Source organism: Pseudochaenichthys georgianus, chromosome 10 (genome assembly GCF_902827115.2).
Source record: "Pseudochaenichthys georgianus chromosome 10, fPseGeo1.2, whole genome shotgun sequence".
NCBI classification, from domain to species: domain Eukaryota; kingdom Metazoa; phylum Chordata; class Actinopteri; order Perciformes; family Channichthyidae; genus Pseudochaenichthys; species Pseudochaenichthys georgianus.
This window is the reverse complement of record NC_047512.1, coordinates 19989462-20009687: the sequence shown is the minus strand read 5'-3', so window position 1 is coordinate 20009687 and position 20226 is coordinate 19989462. Positions and strand designations below refer to the sequence as shown.

Sequence of the window (20226 nt, the reverse complement as noted above, 5' to 3'; positions counted from 1 at the left end):
TAGGTAACATCTCATCTTGGGTGATTCAGAATTATTTTCCACCCAACTCAATTTTAAATATGTAGCCAGATTTTACAAACCACGTTGTATCATACTCTGTTATAATATAGATGGATTGCAAACATTAGTATTTCAAGCAACTTCTAGGAATGTTCAAACAGACAGGAGTCAGGGCTGGATAAGATATTTAGATCCTTTACTTAATGAACAATATGAAGAAATATGGGGGCAGCATTGCACTCTTCAATACTGAGTCAATACAACCTAAATGTACTACTGACTGTCATAATCTTTACATATGCATCAGCTTTCACATTAGCCATCTGTGCGTTTGCTATACCAGTAAACGGAGGCTGTTAAGTCTGTGTAATTGAACGTTTGTTTACTGGTCTAAGCCCAAAAGGTAAGAAAATACAAAATGACTTACACCTTCTTTTCGTCTGCCGCATGTCAAGAAGGCCACCCAGTTGGCATTTCAGCAGATTACTCACACATTATGTCTTAATGACATACAGCCAACACTGTAAGCTATTCACATTCTGTTGATGATGTTAGTTCAAAATCAGCCGTGACCATGACGTTTGTAATGTTTCAGCTTGTGAGTCTGTGTGTGTGTGTTTGTGTGTCATCCTGGAGATGAGACACCTCCTGTAGCAGGACTTACCACAGAAGAGCACTTTGAAAAGTGTTGCCATTCGCCCAAGGTCAAGTTCAAAGCGAGCAATGGTGCCAGAAGTAGGGATGTGGGAAGTGGAGAAAGGGGCCAGTGGATCCCCCATTTAACGTGAGATAGTCTCTGGTTGCTTCACTGTTTTTTAACTAAAGAATTGTCGCATACAACTTACACATTGCCTCTTTAAAGAAAAGTATTATCAGTAGAACGACACCGAAGAAATAGACTAATAAGAGGCAAAGAAGAGGCGCAACGTACGAGAGGGAAACACCAGGTGAGGATGAATCTCATGGAGGACAAAGATACAGATCAAAAACATCTGGATTGAGGCACCAACAGCAAGGCAGAGGGACGGCCAATGGTCCAGCAAACCTGTCAACAATGGGTCAAAGAGACACCAGGAACTGTTAGTTCATAAAGGGTCTTTGTTCAGCCAATTCTAAAATATAATGCAACAAAACAAACGGGATTTTAAACTACAGGCGCAGAGTTAGACCAACGTCCTGTTTGACACAGTCTCAACAAAACCCTGATTCACCAGGTTGTGTTGCCTTTGTTTGACTTTGTGTTAACCTGTCACGGATACGCACAAAGTGGTTTTTTTCAATGTCCAGTTGAGCAAGGTTAATGAGATCCCTCGAGCCAATTGTGCAGTAATCTGTGACTACTATTACAAACAAATAAATAATGACAATTAGTCTGACGCAAATAAAAAGTATTTTTTATCCATGTCGGCTTTATCTCCGTGCGTCATCTGCCTCAACATTAACCATAGAGTGCAGGTCTTAAGACTATATGTGCCGGGCTAATGTCTTGTTCTCTCCGTTAACTATCCTGATCTGTAATTAGATATTATTGCAGGCCGATCAACATGCAGTAACACAAGCCTTCACTATACATTACTGCTCTGATGCCACTCCCTCTGTCATTAATCCCTATCTTTGATCAGTGTCAGTGACGGTCAAGGTGAAATAGCAGTCTGAGATGAAAAAAGTTATCCACAGTTAACTTCTTAACACTATAATTTCTTAAAAAGTCTGTGTTTAATTCCATCCCTCATCTCCCTTTTTATCTTTTTCATCCATCCTTCATCTTTGCTCTTTCATATGACAGATCCGTTCCCAAAATACAACCACTATTTTTAACTCAGCACAGCTTATTCTGTAATGGATAGCTTTTCTGAGTTCAGCCCAAGAATTTGCCTCATCCTGCCATCCATAATGGATGAGAGGGCCTGATGAAAGACAGCGAGCCTGCACGACGGGGTACAAGTGATTAATGGAAACCTCATTAGAAACTGGAGAGAAATCAAGCTATTCGTTATCCGCAAGTTGAGAATAAACACCATCAGGTTGGATGTGTAATGTGGGGGTGTGATAAGAGATGTAGAGTTGGAAAAAGAATCTCGCTAATTACTTTGTGAGAGATGTGAAATATTTGAGAGACATTTTCTTAAATAAATAGATTTGTTTGATGACATGATGAGATTATTTTTTTTTCCATCCGTGGTAGCTGAACATTAGTTACTACTGACGAATGAGAATGAATAAGGACAATTACTGTGATCCTCTAAATCACAACATCTATATTGTTTTGGTTTATTGTAAGTCTTTATATGCGCTGACAACACAATGTCAGTCCATGTGTCTGACAAGATTATCTATCCAAAATGAAAAGTGTTAGTTTTGCTTGATCAGTTTTCCATCAACATAATCGCTGAACTTTAGACAGAAAAGGTAAGCTTGATGAAAAAGTCTCAGAGAAGAATTTAGGGATTCTCAGTGAAATAAAATAAATAAAAATATCAAGCAAAAACATGCAGGCTAACCTTAGCTGCTTTGAGATGATAAGAGAATAATTTACTTCTGATTTTGCCTTGTTTCTAAATTAAATGGTGTTCTCCTCTGGCCCAGGTTAAGCAGTCTGTAATCAAGTCCCTAGTGTTTCTATAATCAGACCGTAACAATATTGGACAAAAAGCAAATAAGGTACCATCATTGCCAATCCAGCAGCTGCCATCAAGTGGCAATGGTACGACTCTATTCTACAAAACACATTTTCTGTGGAAGTCACAAAATCCTGAAACCTTCTACATGTACATGATCATCACTACTATAAAAAGAGCTACCAAATCCTGGCGTACAATGTCATGTTTTCAATGTGTGCTTCCTTGTATCCTGCTGGATCCAGTTACCCTTTAGCCAAAAGTTGGCAACTTTTATGAATGTTGCCAACTTGCATAAACATGATGACTGCCTCTGATAGCTGTCAGTGTTTTCAATCATTCAATGCATCTGCCTATACCAAATAAAACATAAATATTGAATATGATAGTTGAATATTTATTAATTATCATCTTTCAATGTTGATATTTTTCTGTACTGCTGTTTGTTTCTGATCTGTCGTGCTATTTGAATTTGAGAGAGAAAGCAGAAGAGAAGAGTAGATAGAGGGAGATTTAAAATAAAGGGCAACAGTTGGACCCTTCAACACTAATGTCCCTGTTTTTCTCGAAAAGGAGGGAAATAAAATGAACGTTTTCTTTATAGAAAGCTGAAGCGTTGAGTTGAATCAGATGTGTTAGACTTTGAAGCTATTCGGTTGTTTTAGAGACCAGAATAATTTGCTTACATGCTTGTGTGAACATTCATGTCTAAAAATAGAGGTCAGAGGTAGCATGTTCACCTGTGTGAGCTTGTGTGGGTGCTCAGCCATGCTTGCTGGATGAGATTATTGATGCAGGACAACATCAAGGTGATGCTTTGCAGTTTGTTACACAAAATCATTATTATCACCAAGCCGCAGAGTTTGTTGCATCCCTCCCTGCTTTTGTTATCTCTTTCTTTCACTTGATGAATAGCTGACCTGGGCACCTTCAAAAATCCAATTTGTTAGACAAAGGCTCCAAATATGACAAGGGATTGAGGGCAGACAGATTGAGAGAGATGCGGAAGAGGAGAAAGCATGTAGAGCAACAAGGATTACTGTTGGAGGTGAAGAAAGAAGCAGGCAAGGATGGAAGGAAACAAACAAAGAGAGTAAAGGAGGAAGGAAAGAAAACAGAAAAAACATGACAGAAAAACCCAAGATTCTGAATGAGAGCTAGATTCCATGAAGGAACTTTATACCGACTAATGACAGGAAGGGTGGCATTGACATAGTGCCTGGCAACAGGGGGAGTGTTTACCTGTGATGAAGGGCAGAAAGATAAGGAGACTGAGAGGTCGATGTATTACAGGTAGATAACGTGAGGGAGGTAAAGTTCAGGAGGTATAGAGTGTCACCATAAGGACCAGGAGATAGTGAGGGGGGGCAGAGGGGCAGGAACTCAATCCCAAAGCCAAGACATCACCTGAAGATAAAAACCGCCCTCACCTGAACGCACAAGAGCGTGGTGAAGCACTGAGGGAAACTACTGGAGGAAGTACTAGGACAGAGAGGAGAACATAGATGCATATACCATTTATTTTTCCTTAAATCACTTCAGATTATTCTCGTTTTTGTTTTATTACCTGGAACCAAGAAAATACCTCCACTTTTATCAAGAGGGCTGGATTTAAAAAAAAAACCTTTTTGGGAATTATAGTACATAAACTTATTATTATTATATGTACAGCACTTTGGCTCGACCAAAAATCGTTTATAAATGTGCTATATAAATAAAACTTGATTTGATTTGATAAACACCAAAAAACAAAAGCAAGAGCAGAAGAAAGAAGAGCAGGGTAGAGGCAAGAGAGTGTGTGAGGGAGGGGGAGGGTGAGCGAGGTAGAGAGAGAGTGTGTGTGTGAGCCTGTGACACCGAGATGTTCATGATCATTCGTGAGTCGTCGTCCGCCGGAGGAGTAGGTGCAGGAATGAGCGCGCCGCACGAGAGGAGTGCAAAACAGGTGCGTTAATATGGGTGTTAGGAAGTGTATAATAGTGTGTTTTAAAGTATTTACAAGTGCAATCTTATAAACAAATGAGGTGATGCTTTTCTGTGTACAAATCTGCATCACAATACATATACTTTTACTAAATCTTGCATGCATTTATGATAGTCTTCCTTCTAAACTCAATCTCCAACATATGGTAACTTAAACATATTGAAGTGTAATTGATGTAACTGATAAATAACTGTTTTCTAGTCCAAAACACAAAGCTCTATTTTTGTTGGAGAAAATTCTCCCGTGTCTGACCCTATCAAACGTAATTTAATTATTTCAAAGAGCATTTATTGAAAGGTACGCATGTTGGTTTGAACCTGATAGAAAAACAGTGCAGCGTTGTTGTTTTTTTGCAATTTCCTAGGTTATTAAAGCAAAGTTTATTTATATATTTAATTTCTAATGCAAAGTGCTTTACAATAAAAGACAATAGGACAAATTAAGTGTTTGTATCAAGAGATTGGAACTTCTATATCTCACTATATTTTACATCTATGCACACTACAAATATGTAAATGCGAGTGCATCAGTAATGATGTAAACATGACGTTTGTGAGTTAGGACACAGATGTATGCTCTCCCCTCAGGTGCAGGCCTCCATCAAGAAGAAAATGGAGAAGCAGAAGAGGCGATCAAGCACGGCAGGTGCGGCTGGAGACATTCAGACGGCTCCACCTCCTCGCCACCAGAAAACTAGCTTCCCCACCGTGGCGGTTGCTGAGGACAGCGAGACGCAAGACGAGGAGCTGGACGAGCTGATGGAGGGGCCACAGGGCCGGGGGGGGGAGAGAGAGGAGGAGGGGGAGCCTGTGGACCTGCTGCCCATCGTGGACTCTGTGTTCGGGCAGGTAGGAGCCATCGCCTGCCGTCAGTGTGTGTGTGACTCATCAGTTCACCTGTTTGTGAGCATGTGTGTGTTTCATGTAAAGCATCAATTCAAATGTATACCCTAGCTGTGGTTCCGTTTTTGTAAATAGCAGTCTTAAGTCACACCGCTGACCTCTTTGATCTGACATGGCAAAAGAGCAAAAAGCTGTGACACCAACATTAACTATTTGCCTTCTCGTTTAACTCTAAATCCCTCTGGAAATGGAGGGGGTCAGAAAAGCCAGAGGGCTAAAGCTAAGGATGGACATGGCGTGTGCATGGGATTTAAACTCGTTTTGCTTTGGGAAACATTATGAAAGAGTAATCCGTAACAGATACGGCCATAGTCAGCCAGGGATCTGATGAACACCCTATCTCAGTATCACATCCCTTCACTCACATTGTAAGCAGCGACACACGACACTGCAGGAAAGGCCACGCTGTAATAGCATCTGTCACCCCACGTTCAGAAATGTAGGATCATGGTGTGAGAAAGTGGTGGGTTTGTCTGTGTGTGTATGAAAATAAAATCAAGAAGGGATTAAACCCAAGTTAAAAGCCTCATCTTGCTCTCTGTGCCTGATCTAAGCTTCTGAGTCACTCCATGAATCCACCTGATCATGTCAGCAAACTCTGAAGTGGATGATGATGAGTGTGGCTGAGTTTAGAAACAGGAAATCGATATAAAAAGAAGGAATAAAACGTGATGTCAGTGGTGATGCAAGTGAGCCAAAATTAGAGAGACAAGCTGAGTGAGTGGGAGAGAGGAGACAGTTGGCAACGTCTGAAGAGAAGAAGCAATTTATATTCTCCTCGTCTCAGTGTCTCTGGGCCCCTCACTCTGAACCCTGCAGGACGAGACCTCCAGGCCTTCAGACCACACACACACACACACACACACACACACACACACACACACACACACACACACACACACACACACACACACACACACACACACACACACACACACACACACACACACACACACACACACAGAAGAAAGGACAGAGTCAAATTACCTGAGTACTGCATATCTCAGACACACACGTCATGGTTTGTGGAACAAAGGTGTGTGTCGCAAAAGACAAACCAGGTAACATAAATAAGCAAATAAGCTTGTGTGTGTGTTAGGTTGCATGCATTCAAACACACACACAGTCACAAACACACACTGACTATCTCAATGCGTGATTAACTGGAACCATCAGTTAGTGAGAATAGTAATGAATCAGGCTTAATGGCATTGGTGGAGTCTCAGGTTATTGAGCAAGTCGTGTCAGTTTGTTAAATCAAGAAGTAACTCACTGAGAGACACATTTACTTTGGTTGATTAAAGTTGTTTTGTGTAGTTAGATGAACTAATTGAACTCATATAAATACAGTCAGTCATAAATAGCTGTTCTTTCAAGGATATGATCAGATCGATTGATGGTTAATGAAGTACTTTAGTTTGGAGTTGGACTAAAACTCACAGTAAAAGACTGGTTAATAATTTAAATAATTACGGCTGAACGATTTGTAAAAATAATGTAATTGCACTTATACTGACTGAAGTGGAAATGGCTTTAGAAGTTACAATATTGGAGAGGGGTGATCAATTTTGCATCATTCTTTTTATTTTCATTGAAAAGTATATTAAAAATAATAATGTTGTCAATATTAATAATCTTTTGCAAGAAAATCTGAAAAGTCAGTAAAGTATGATTTGCAGGCCGAGACATCTCTGCAGCCCAAAAACACTCAATTCTGAACATTATTTAGACACATAAATTGTCCACTCTCAAATGTATTGCGCCTCCTGGGTTTGCATATTGCACTAGTCCATATTGTTTAGCCCTTATACACTTCGAAAGTCACAGTCGAAATTCATATAAACACTTTTATATTAGACATTAATACTCTGCGGCTTGTACGCAGCACAAGACACAGAACGCAACAGGCTCTGAGAATTGTCCTTTTGATCTCTAACATAAGGATCAGATTATTTGAAAAATACCCGTTTTCCAACCATATAATTCACAATTATAGTTTTTTCAATCCAAATGATCCGTTTCCACTTAAGAACCTTTTCCGGGAAAGGTTTTTATTAACAGTAGTCATTACTCTTAAGCTGCATTTACTGCGAGGTTATGTTAAAAAAAGAGTTGGTATTATTACTGACTTTTCACTGCAGCAGCTGTCAGATAAAACTCAGCTTAGAGACCTGACTGTCCTAAAGGGATCTCTAGTGGTGACAGCTGATGATTTAAACTAAATATTTAGCAAACAGAAATAGATGCAGCTATTATGTTTCATTCTAAAGACTCTTAATCCAAAAACATTTATTGACAAATCCATTTAAATCCATTCAGACCACACATCCTTTCATCTGTGACGAAACATATCAATTTTTAAATAATGTGTGTGCTTGACTAAAATCTCCTTCAGAGAGTACGTTGAAAACACATCAGAGTGTGCAGAGTGTCCTGAACCCTGCAGGACGAGACCTCCAGGCCTTCAGACCACACACACACACACACACACACACACACACACACGCACACACACACACACACACACACACACACACACACACACACACACACACACACACACACACACACACACACACACACACACACACACACACACACACACACACACACACACACACACACACACACACACACACACACACACACACACACACACACGATCAGCTTTGAGAGATTTTCAGACAGATGCTTTTCGAGCTCGTCTGACCACTTAGCCCATGCAATGACCTCAACGTGTGATTTTAATGTAGCTGTTCTTATTTTCCACAACTTGGCACGACTCGATTTGGGAGTGCATGTAAGAGATCAGGAAGAGCTAAAAACACTTCGACTTTCAGCAGCTGCATTCTGCCCAATGTGAGAGACACTGCGACCCATAAGCTGTCATACGCTGAGGCTTTACAGCGCTTTGGGTTTAAAAGTTGAGCGTGATTTGAAGTTCTAATTCTTCATGGAAAACACTTAAAGATCACAGCTGTTTAGGAATTTAAAAAATACCTTTTTTAAACTTTGACATTACATTTTAAGTATGTGAGTGCTCAATTAATCAAAAATAACAAAGATAATAAATCCCCTATTTTCTAGTTTTTAAATATACTGTATATAGCCGTAAACATCTTGTGGTATTGATATTGAATATGATATGTATTTTATCTTATTTATTCAATTCTATTTAAGAAATCTTGATAATATGTTTTTGCTTTCACTTAAAAGGTTAAAAAACTTCTTTCAATCAATGAAGAAGTCCAGCTTCAGCTTTGGTAGCTTTTACTCAACCCCATACTCTTTTTTCAGTTTCTCATGTTCTGTCTCTTTGCTGTATCTGTTCCCTTTTCTCTTTTCATCATTATCTTCTTTAATCTCAAATGGAACGAAATAATCCCTCTCCATTTACTTCCTCTTAATTCTCCCCCTGAAACTCCTCACACTGTAGATGAAGTAATTTGAAAGCTGGCGAGAGAGCAAGGGAGAGAGGGGAGGGGGGCAACTGAAAAATAAAGACAGCGAGAGGAGATTAAAGCGCTGATCAGTGTGAAGAGATGCTGCGCGGAGTAACACAAGTGAGCCGCTGTCAGTAGAGAGCTCAGTGACGCTGGGTTCGTTTTTTCTTTTCTTTGGTGACATCGGTTCACTTCAGATTGTTTAGAGATGGGTGGAGACAAGTCCCCGTTATTTCTTCATCACTGTGGTATCAGATTCATAACCAACATGGGAAACCCAGAGAAGTGTTCACCAGAGGTCAAACAAGAGCTGGATCTCTGAGGAGTCCAAAGAGACGAGAGCAGAGAAAGAAGAAATAAACTCATCAAATCAGTGAGAAGTGAGAGAGGAGGGAACATTTGATCCAGGTTGGGTAATGGGAAACTGCACCAAACGAGAAGACAAAATTAAAAAGGTAAGGGCACTTTGTCTCTTACTAATGTACGCTTTTACTATTAAGCACCTTTGTAAATTAAGTTATGAGATTGACTAAAAACCTCTCAACAACTCTGAGGAACTAAGTTCATTCTTGTTATTTGGGGCAAAAGCAAAACACAGTATAGGTCAAAAGACCACATTTTTTAAACAGTGAAAAATATTTGTTGAAATTCCTGCACTGCTTAACATGTGATGGAGGTTGCGAGAAAAATGCTTACAAAGATATCCATTAGGTAAAGGTAAATGTACAGCCAATATAAACACTGATTAAGTTCTTAATGCTGCAGTACTGAGACAAGATGTCACTCATTAGACCAGACGGCAGATCTATCTCAGAAAGTGTCAACAGGACAAACAGATAAAGCAGATGTGCAGATCGGAACAGCTTTTCACAGCAAAAATAGCCGCGGATGTGAGAGGGTTTCCTTTAGATAATAAGCAGTTTATGTAATCTAGATTTACTGTGCGTGACAACAGTGGGTCTTTCTCCTTGAAATGATTATGTTGTATGTGAAACAGTGTTTTTAAGGTCGAATAACAGCTTGTGTGCCTCCAAAGGGGGGAATGGATGGGCCCCTCATGGGTAAAGTTGGGGGAGTGGGCTTGGAGGAAGAGGAGGATGAGGATGTGGAGGATAATCCGTACAAAGATCCCTTCTGCAACAGATCGCACAACACCGTGGGGCCGGCCTGCATCTTCCTTAAACAGGGCTTTTCACAGACATTCGTATGTAACAAAGCAACGTGTGCACACTGTTGTCCTCACAGAATCCCCCCCCCCGTGCCACTTCTTTCCGCTCGTGTTGGTTCATTTCCATCCTCTCATCGTGGTTAACCCTGCTGTGTCATCCCATCACTGCTGTGGGTCAGACGGGCCTGCCAACTTAGAGGGTCGATCGTTCACTTCCATGGAAACGTATTGACCGGCTGTGTGCAGCTTACTCTCAAATGTAATGAAGCAAAGGATGAAGAGGGGGTGAAGGCTGCATTTCAAACCCCGCAAAGTGTGCATCTGCCCCATAACACTTCTGGTTGACCGCATGGCAATTTGCTTGTTCTAATTTGTAATACAAGGCACACAACATAAACTGAAATGATAAAGAACCTTGAGGTGGCTCCTGTACTGTTCTTACCCCCAAAAGGCCCATTTTTGTAGAGTGACAACAATTCATTTGATTTTCCTAAATAAATATATGTCTAATGCACAATATATCATTTCCGTCCAGTAAGGGCCTCTCAATCAAACAAAAGACGGTTGGTGGTACATAAAGTAGTGGGATCGTGGGAGTCTTCACCACTAAAGCCATCATTTGAGTCAGCTTCTCTCGATTAGGATTTCTTTATCGATCTAAGTTTTGAATCGGCTGAATAGTTTGCAAAGGTGTCCTCTAATCCAAAACAAAGAGACCAGGGAAATATAACCAGTAAAAACACTAAATAAAGTGCTTTCATGTTGAAAATGTGTGTTTCTCTGATGCTATTAAGTGGACACAAAGGCAACTTGTTTCTCTTTAAACTTCAAATAGTCAAACACACATGCGGTTCGAATATGGTTATATATGGTATATATCTGATGTATCATAAAGATAATGTCTTAAAACTGGGTAAAAAGTACATTTATGACTTATATGTTATGGCTTCTGGCAGACAACCAGACATTTATGCATGCACTAAGGAGATACTTCGTCATTATTGCCAAAATAAATGGACCATTACCTTGATTCAAATTATGGATTCATCTAGGTTGGACTACTAAAAGGACATTTAACCTTTTACTGTTTTAAATTGAATTAGCACAAACTAACTGATATTTTTGCACACTTTGCAAATGTTGGTAGTATTGTCACAGCAACGGAAACAATTATTAGATGTTAAGTCTACAGTAGGGGAACTCATTTACACTAAACCTTGCTGCTACATTTCCAAAATAACTGTCCAAATGATAAACTCTGTTTTTCCATCTAGCATAGAGAGAAAGCAACTGGAAAAACAAACCCCAAGATAAAAGGAAGAGTGCAACAATTTTAGTATTATGGGATTTCTCCTATCTTTTCTTTTTGTATGAATATGGATTTTACTAAAGTTTTTTTTGGTGACCCATTGTGAAGACCATACTCATATTGATACATGTAATGTGTTGCACTAAGAAATGAGGCAGAAGGAATCCAAAGCAAGGGAAATTAAGTCATAGTTGTATATGCCCCATATTGTTTTTCATCCAAAGCCCTAAGCCTTATGTTCTCGATATATACAGGGCTTTTGTGAGCTTGAGTGCTATGTGCAAGAGAGGATCTATATGTCTACTTATACAAGTCCTAACAGCGGAAATGTGTCAAAGGTACAATTTAACCTCCTACATCTCATGATCTCCAGATGTTTGTTTTCCGGTCAACTTCCAAAAACAATCATGAATTGTTGTCATATATATAATAATGCCTAAACCATATAGATTAAGAGTTTGTTTTTCATTTGGATATGCACTGGTTTTGTATATTCAATGCAGATTACTGAGCAACTAAAGCACATAACATAAATGACTACATTTGTAAATTACGTTGAGGTATAAAATCCTGACTATAATTCATGGGCTTAGATTTATAGCAAATGGACAGTTTATCACATTTCAAATTCCATGAATCATTTATTTCATTTTCAGCTGTTTGTGTATCTTTCCTCTCAAGTGGTTGTCTGGGTGTTTGAATCCGCCTGTGTTTATATTTGTTTATTATGCCAAATAAATGTATAAAGTACTTTCTTCATGAACAGAATGAGGTGAGACGCTAACGTCTTTCTTCCTCCTGCAGGACAGAGAGCTGAGACCAGAGGAGATTGACGGTGAGTGATTTCTCTGCAGCAAACCTCAGTGTGATTCTGCTCTACATTATATAATAAACATCTTTCTTTCTTTTTTTATCAGAACTCCGCGAGGCCTTTGTGGAGTTTGATAGGAACAAAAAAGGCTACATCAGTCACAATGACCTGGGGGAGTGTATGAGGACGATGGGATACATGCCGACAGAGATGGAGCTCATCGAACTGAGTCAGCAGATTTGTGAGTAGTACTATGAAAAGGGAATTCACAAGATTTAATTAATACTGATCCATTATTCATATCTCTCATCGATCCAATTCTTGTTCAATTCCCTAATCAATTAATGATAACGTGTTGGGGGGATGTTAATGCAATTGATTACCAATCATTTCTCATGCTCTCTATACTGTTGTAATTTATTAGAGACACATGACTATGAGAGTCGATGGTCAGAATAGATAGCAGAGGATGATGTGGCGCCTGTGTGTTGCAGGTGGAGGTAAGGTGGACTTCGAGGACTTTGTGGAGCTGATGGGACCCAAGATGCTGGCAGAGACAGCAGACATGATCGGAATCAAGGAACTACGTGATGCATTCAAAGAGGTCAAGATATACTGTTACTTAAAGTTGTTAATCTACAGACATTCAACTGCAAAAAGTGATGAGATAAAGCTATTATTAGCGGGATTACTACCTGTGCCTATGATAAGCCAAAACGTCTTCTGGACAACCTTTATATTGGAACAGGTTGGGAGATATTGTTCTGGCTTTTAACAGGGGTATAACAAATTACAGTTTATGTTCTTTGAAAAAGTTATCTTGATAAATTGTGCATATACTGTAGCATCCCCCCAAAGCGGGTCTAGTGGGCATAGTTGCAGGCAACTAAAGCAAACTAGTGTATTTCCCAATCTATTCAGTTTGATACTATAAATTGAAGATATTCAGGAGTCATCCTTAGCATTCTTTCACACACACACATACAGGTATTGGGCCGAGGGCGACACCGTACTTCCGGTATCCGCCGTTTTACGCGAGGTGCAAGCAGCCGTACACCATCTAGGTGTTGCTAAACTTCCTGTACTGAATATCATAGTCTATTGCCTTAATCAATATCTAGTCAACTCTAAAATACCACATATATGCAATGGCATGATAATATTATTGTGACAAGTGGGGTATTCACCTGGTGTTTCCAGAAATTAGACGTAGATGCAGCCAAAATCGACGAAGGCCACTGTCGTTTTTCCATACATCTGCAGGCAGTCTGTAAGGGCAATCCGACAACCCACACAGCTCTAGTTTACACTGGTAACGACCTAGAGCACACCCCTCAAGTCCAGAGATCTAATCCGAAGACATGCAGCGATTTCTTCGGTCGTTAATTCAGAAAAAAAACCTAGTGCGCTCTGCCTGGCTACGTTAGCTAGCTGTTTATATTTGCACTTCCAGGATATTAGCACTTCCAGGAAAATGGCGTATTTATATATATATATATATATATGGCGCGTGTTGCATTGTGGGTAGCTCGTGAAGTCACTGTGTGTGAAAGAATCTATCTCTCTGTGTCCAGTTTGACTCTAATGGTGACGGTCAGATCAGTTTGAATGAGCTCCGTGAAGCTATGAAGAAGCTGATGGGAGAACAAGTGACAAACAGAGAGATCAACGAGATCCTCCGTGACGCCGACCTCAACGGAGACGGCCTGGTGGACTTTGAGGGTAAAATACTTTATTTTTGCATTTGTGGGATATTTATGGCAACTACATTAATGCTAATCTTTATCCCACTCACCCCTTTCTCTTATTCTTTCAGAGTTTGTGCGAATGATGTCCCGCTGAGCAGAATGCCCACATGTCACACAATGTACAGCCAGACATTGTGCAACTGCTGCATCTGCTTGTAAGACTGCAGACATAAAATTGTATTTTTGTATTAAACAAATAAGAATACAAAAAGGCTTTGACTGCACGAATAGTATCCAGAGTAGAAATCATATGACTATCCACTTCTGAACACGAGGTGCAATACAAAGATAAAGCACTTTAATAGCGTAAAACATATCAAGCGCTTCTTAGACAACATTTATGACTCTGTGTTTTTTAGCTGTTTTTATATATATCAATGTTTGAGCTTTAAGTGTACAAAAAAAGTGTTTGGTAAAATGGAAAAATCATTTTTAAAATAAAGGAATGTACATGAAGTTTATGGCAAATTATTTCGACAAGGTAAAAATGAAGGATGTGGCATACAATCACATCATGAAATAACCAGTCTATTAATATGGAGCTTTAAACATGGACTGCGTGTACAGTGTCAATTACGTAAAATGTTTAAATTAATGGTGACTCGGCAAGGGGGGCATTGTTTAAAAGGGTATTCAACAAGAAATTGCACTGCATGTGCTGAGGTCAACATAAAGTGTAGGAAAGAATTAAGCCGAATGTGCACCTTTAATATCTCATAGCATGCAGATCATTCTCATTGTGCCAGCACTCGGAATAACAACAACCTTGCTTTAATTAACCAGAAAAGAGGACAAAACAATCACATTTAAATGAAAAACACAAAATAACTGCTAACGCAACCTGATCTCACCAGAATGCGTGACTCCACCACGACTCCTTAACACCACAATGCGTGGTGGACTCACACGAACTTTGTTACATTTACGTGTCGGCACTACGCAAACAAGCCCAATGTAAAGTGAATGAGGCTCCTTTGTCGTGGTGCACACACGCATTTCTACAACGTCCTTCAGGGAGCTTTTATTCTATAAAACGTTTTTAAAATATACTTTATAGCTTGTAGTAACTCGCGGGAGGCTTCTTTTATTTTATTTGTATTCATAATAATTTTTATTTTTCGTCAGAATGTATTATGGTGCATTATTTACGATTTTTTGTTCTCAAAACACAGTGCATTGTGTGTAATACAACTGGGATTTTTATTAAATTAGTTAGTTTTTAAGGAAGGCCAGAGCTTCAGCTGTGTCCAATAGTTTGTTCCCTTTAGTTAACGTTTTTTAAAAGAACATTATATTCCTATTTGATCATGTCCCCTTTATTGTATTACGGAGAGCAATGTGAGCATCCATTCCCATTGGATAACGGAGGATTTTACAACCGGAAGTAAGTATTCCCCTTACTGTCGATTAATTTTACAGTGCTATCTGCACTACTCATCAACTCAAAAACACCAGATTATCCTTGTTGATTACACAACATTGATTGGTTTAAATTGTGTACAATGCTTTTGTAATTTTCCCCTTCGATTCGGAGAAACAAAGATTTGTTTTAGGATGGCCGAAGACACTACACTACCCAGAATCCTCAGCTATCGTTTGGGACTCCACCATGTGCTTTGCTTGACAAACCCCGTGATTTGTCCTCAACCTCTGTGATTGGATGTTGGAGTGGCAGTGCGCGAAGTGTACGCTGAGCGACAAACAGCATTTTGAAATGGAATGAAACCCATCACGGCACACTATTCAAAACAGGAATCGAACGTCTCCTACCCCCCCCCCCCCCTTAGGTCACAGGCTCCTCCAACAGTGCAACACAATAAAACGGATACACAGAAAAAATAGTGCAAGTCAATACAAAAAGAAAATTAGTAAAATAGTAAAAAGTGAAATAGTGCAATAAGAGTCTATACAAGGGATTGGAATATGATATATTAAACAAATCATTTCTAAGTAGCAGCCAGATTAATGCTATGGATGTTATTTCAAAGTTCAGGTGTTTAATAGTCTTATGGCCTGTGGGATGAAACTGTCCCTGAGTCTGGTGGTTTTAGTCCGGATGTAAGATAAAATAAGATAAGATAAGATGGTACTTTATTGATCCCAAATAAACAAGAATAGAAAAAAAAGAAAATAGAAAATATAGGCTACGTGTTGAAATAAAAAATATACATGTAGATATTATATATGCAAATATACATATTCAAAAATATATGACAATGGAATATGGAATATCAAATATTGAACAGATTATATATGTGTAAAATGTACAGCGATGTTGTATTAGAGAAACTATGGAGCAGAGAGTTCTCTTCCAGCCAGAGGTGATTTATTGTACAGAGTTATTGCAGTGGGCAGGAATGTGTTCCTGTATCGGTCCTTGTGACAGCGGAGCTGCAGCAGTCTGTTGGAGAAGGAGCTCCGTTGACTGTCCAGCTGGAGGTGGAGAGGATGGGTGGGTTATCCATCATGGACAACAGCCTGTTCAGTGTCCTCCTCTCCACCACAGCTTCAAAGGGGTCCAGCTTGATGCCGATGACAGACCCAGCTTTCCTGATCAGTTTATTGATCCTGCTGATGTCACCGGCTCTGATGCTGCCCCCCCCAGCAGACCGCAGCAAAGAAGAGTGCACTGGCCACAACAGACTAGAAGATCTCCAGCATCTTGCTGCACACGTGGAAGGATCTCAGCTTCCTCAGAAAATAGAGTCTGTTCATCCCTTCTTGTACACAGCGTCAGTATGAGGGCTTTCTTTAAGGTTAACCTGGTATTTTTACTCCACTACATTTATTTTAGTTACTTTACAGATTCTGATTAATGATGTGAAATATAAACAACCCTTAAAGCAGACTTTAGTTACACCTGAGTAAAATTCAGGGAAGGTGATTGTCAAGTGCCAACAATTAGGAGAGATATTTGATTGGAGGACTGGCTTATCTAAAGCCAGTTGAGTAGCACTTGAAATGTTTGGCTCTATGAAGCCTGATGTACTTTATGATTCTGTTTTCTTCAAGCTTGTATTTTGTTGGTCGAACGCACTTATTGTAAGTCGCTTTGGATAAAAGCGTCAGCTAAATGCAATGTAATGTAATGTAATGATTGTTGGTGCTTGAGAAGACTAAATATTTATCTGCAGATCGCTATAAAGTATATACATTACTCGTTATTCTCTACAAATTAATTAGTTAATTAAAAACTGTATATAATTGCTATTTTGGACATCCCTTTTCAAGATTTCAATATTACTCTAAACGTGTAATAACGTGCTTTAACCAGTAGGTGGTTTGGGTTAAAAAGCTGTCAAGTTTACAGTGTTAACAAAATAAAATATACTGCTGTTTCTGGTTTAGTTTACGACGGATATATTTAGTTATTGTTTTGATATTTGTAACACAAAAGCGATGGAAAAACCCCACAGCAACACAGAAAAGATGGTCTTAACATGAGTAGTTAATAAAAAACAATAATATCAAACAAATTATTACTACTAACTTTATTGTGAAATTAAAACAGAACGGTAAAATAATAGTTTCCGGTCTATTTTGAGGCCAGATCTCTGTAGATAAAGAAAGAACTACGACAGATGTGTACTATTTACAATGCATTCATGTGATGACTTTCAAAGAGTAAAGCAAGCACTGCTGAATAAAGTATGATTTATCTTTTATGAAACGTTTTTTTTCATATGGAATGCAGTTGGAGGTCAACCAATCACAGAGCTTGAGGCAACGCGGAACAATAGCTGAGGATTCTGGGTAGTGTAGTGTCTTCGGCCATCCTAAAACAAATCTTTGTTTCTCCGAATCGAAGGGGAAAATTACAAAAGCATTATACACAACTTAAACCAATCAATGTTGTGTAATCAACAAGGATAATCTGGTGTTTTTGAGTTGATGAGTAGTGCAGATATCACTGTGACATCAATTGACAGTAAGGATAATACTTACTTCCGGGGTAAAATTCTCCGTTATCCAATGGGAATGGATGCTCACATTGCTCTCCGTAATACAATAAAGGGGACATGATCAAATTGGAATATAATGTTCTTTTAAAAAACGTTAACTAAAGGGAACAATCTATTGGACACAGCTGAAGCTCTGGCCTTCCTTAAAAACTAACTAATTTAATAAAAATCCCAGTTGTATTACACACAATGCACTGTTTTTTTAGAACAAAAAATCGTAAATAATGCACCATAATACATTCTGACGAAAAATAAAAATTATTATGAATACAAATAAAATAAAAGAAGCCTCCCGCGAGTTACTACAAGCTATAAAGTATATATTAAAAACGTTTTATAGAATAAAAGCTCCCTGAAGGACGTTGTAGAAATGCGTGTGTGCACCACGACAAAGGAGCCTCATTCACTTTACATTGGGCTTGTTTGCGTGGTGCCGACACGCAAATGTAACAAAGTTCGTGAGTCCACCACGCATTGTGGTGTTAAGGAGTCGTGGTGGAGTCACGCATTCTGGTGAGATCAGGTTGGATTTGAGCCCCACCACTGTATGGGTTAGCCGGCCCGACCATAGATTATCCAACAAAAATACTCCGTGGCCGCAACTGCCGACCCGTATTGCGCATGCGCAGATCTAAGATCCAGTAGAAATGATAAAAAGTAAAAGTTTGCTGCTTATTGTTCTACTAGGTCAAAATAGAGTCAAAGAGTATGAGAGTGAGAGTGTGTTAATTAATATATTTGGCAGTTTGGAGTAAGTCTGTAGATTTGTTTGTGTGTGTGTTTCATGTATAGGCATCTCACGATAATTAATTGTGTTGGATACATTTTCCCGGAAATTATTGCAATAAACGATAATATTGTCGGCACCGTTGTATGACCATTTTAGACAACTGACATAATGATAATATATAATAATAATTCAAGTACATCCTTTCAAACTGCTAGTCACATCCTCATGTAAATGGCAATTTATCGAGTTCATTTTTATTTATCGTACGATAAGTCAACTAATTGCTTATCGCGACAGGCCTATGCACACAATAAAACAGTGGAAACAAACATGTGTTTGACTTTCATTAGTGAATGAAACTGTGTGCCCTTTATAGTCTGTGTCCAATATTGTGTATTTGTATATATTGTATATATATATGCTAAGGTCCCGCTACTGACACGATAGCAGTCATTTTGTGCGCATATGTGTAATCAAACCCATGATACCAAAATCTCACTCCAGCCAGGTACCCAAAGTTGGCAACCCTGGCCTAAGTTAACACCTCCTATAAAACCACCTGCACCAGTGTGTTGTTTGTACTCACCTATCTGGATGGTTTTTCTGTGAGCCTTGTCCTCTGTCCTCCAATCTTCTCCAGACTTCTGTTATTCTGTCTGTCCCACTGTACTCATCGTGAGTAAACATTATACGAGCACATGACCAATGAGGGCACGAGATAAATGTGTGCACGAGATGTGCTGACAGGCAGGTAGGCCATCCAATTATCTGCCGCGGGCCGGGGCAGATAATTGGTCTAGTTTTTTACAGTGCTACGGCTTCCACAGATTAAATATTTGAATATATATTTATTGTCAAAGCATTTAATTTATTCATTGCTATCGGGATGTTAAGAGCATTCCATGGAATATAACAACAAGTGTTTCTGATGTGAATTACCTACCCTACCTTTAATTTGGGGTTTTGAGAGTTGGAATGATTTAAGTTACATTACTGCCTCCTACTGGTTTCACTATAGTACATCATTAAATGGTCTGGTTTGCATAAAGAACACACCTAAATGTTTATTTTCTCTTTCTATAAATTATATTTTGGATGAATCTGGACACATTTTGTGATAAACCCGTAGCCACTTCAGACTTCCTGCATACAATCAGGACATGAACCACTATCTTATTTTCTTGACACTGACTTTCACATAAAAGCCATTTGGAGCATTTATTCAATTACTGTATTCTGAGTTGTAGGTGTGTTCTGTTGATATATTATAAAGCCATGAGTTACACAATCCAGGAGTTTCAACACCAACATGTTTTTTTTCTGTTCTCCAAACCCGATTAAGCATAACAATAATTCTTAACACAAATATGAAACTTTTCATGAAATGTGATAACTTAGAAGGGATTCATCTGACATATTTCTGAATGTCATTTACAATTCGTTAAGGGGATCTTTTAGTAATAAGTAACAACAACAACATTTTTTTAAATCAAGATTTTCCTTTTTATTGAAAACTTGGCCAGGATTCTGTACAGCAGAGAGGGTGTGCAA

General features: G+C 39.0%; 1 protein-coding gene across 1 annotated transcript; it reads left to right on the top strand.

Annotated features, from left to right (window-relative positions):
* Nucleotides 1–4479: 4479 nt before the first annotated feature.
* LOC117454212 (calcium-binding protein 2-like) lies at nt 4480–14419 on the top strand. Its single transcript, XM_034093357.1, has 7 exons — nt 4480–4563; nt 5190–5450; nt 12229–12259; nt 12342–12476; nt 12730–12839; nt 13810–13957; nt 14052–14419. The coding sequence occupies exons 1-7, from the start codon at nt 4480–4482 to the stop codon at nt 14075–14077; spliced, it is 795 nt and encodes a 264-aa protein (XP_033949248.1). The 3' UTR covers nt 14078–14419.
* The last annotated feature ends 5807 nt before the right edge of the window (nt 14420–20226 follow it).

Excerpts from the sequence above, each read along its gene's own strand:
- LOC117454212 (XM_034093357.1), top strand. The coding sequence starts at position 4,480 with ATGTTCATGATCATTCGTGAGTCGTCGTCCGCCGGAGGAGTAGGTGCA. Across the intron at positions 12,477-12,729 it reads CGAACTGAGTCAGCAGATTT|GTGGAGGTAAGGTGGACTTC; the intron begins GTGAGTAGTACT and ends TGTGTGTTGCAG. Across the intron at positions 12,840-13,809 it reads TACGTGATGCATTCAAAGAG|TTTGACTCTAATGGTGACGG; the intron begins GTCAAGATATAC and ends CTCTGTGTCCAG.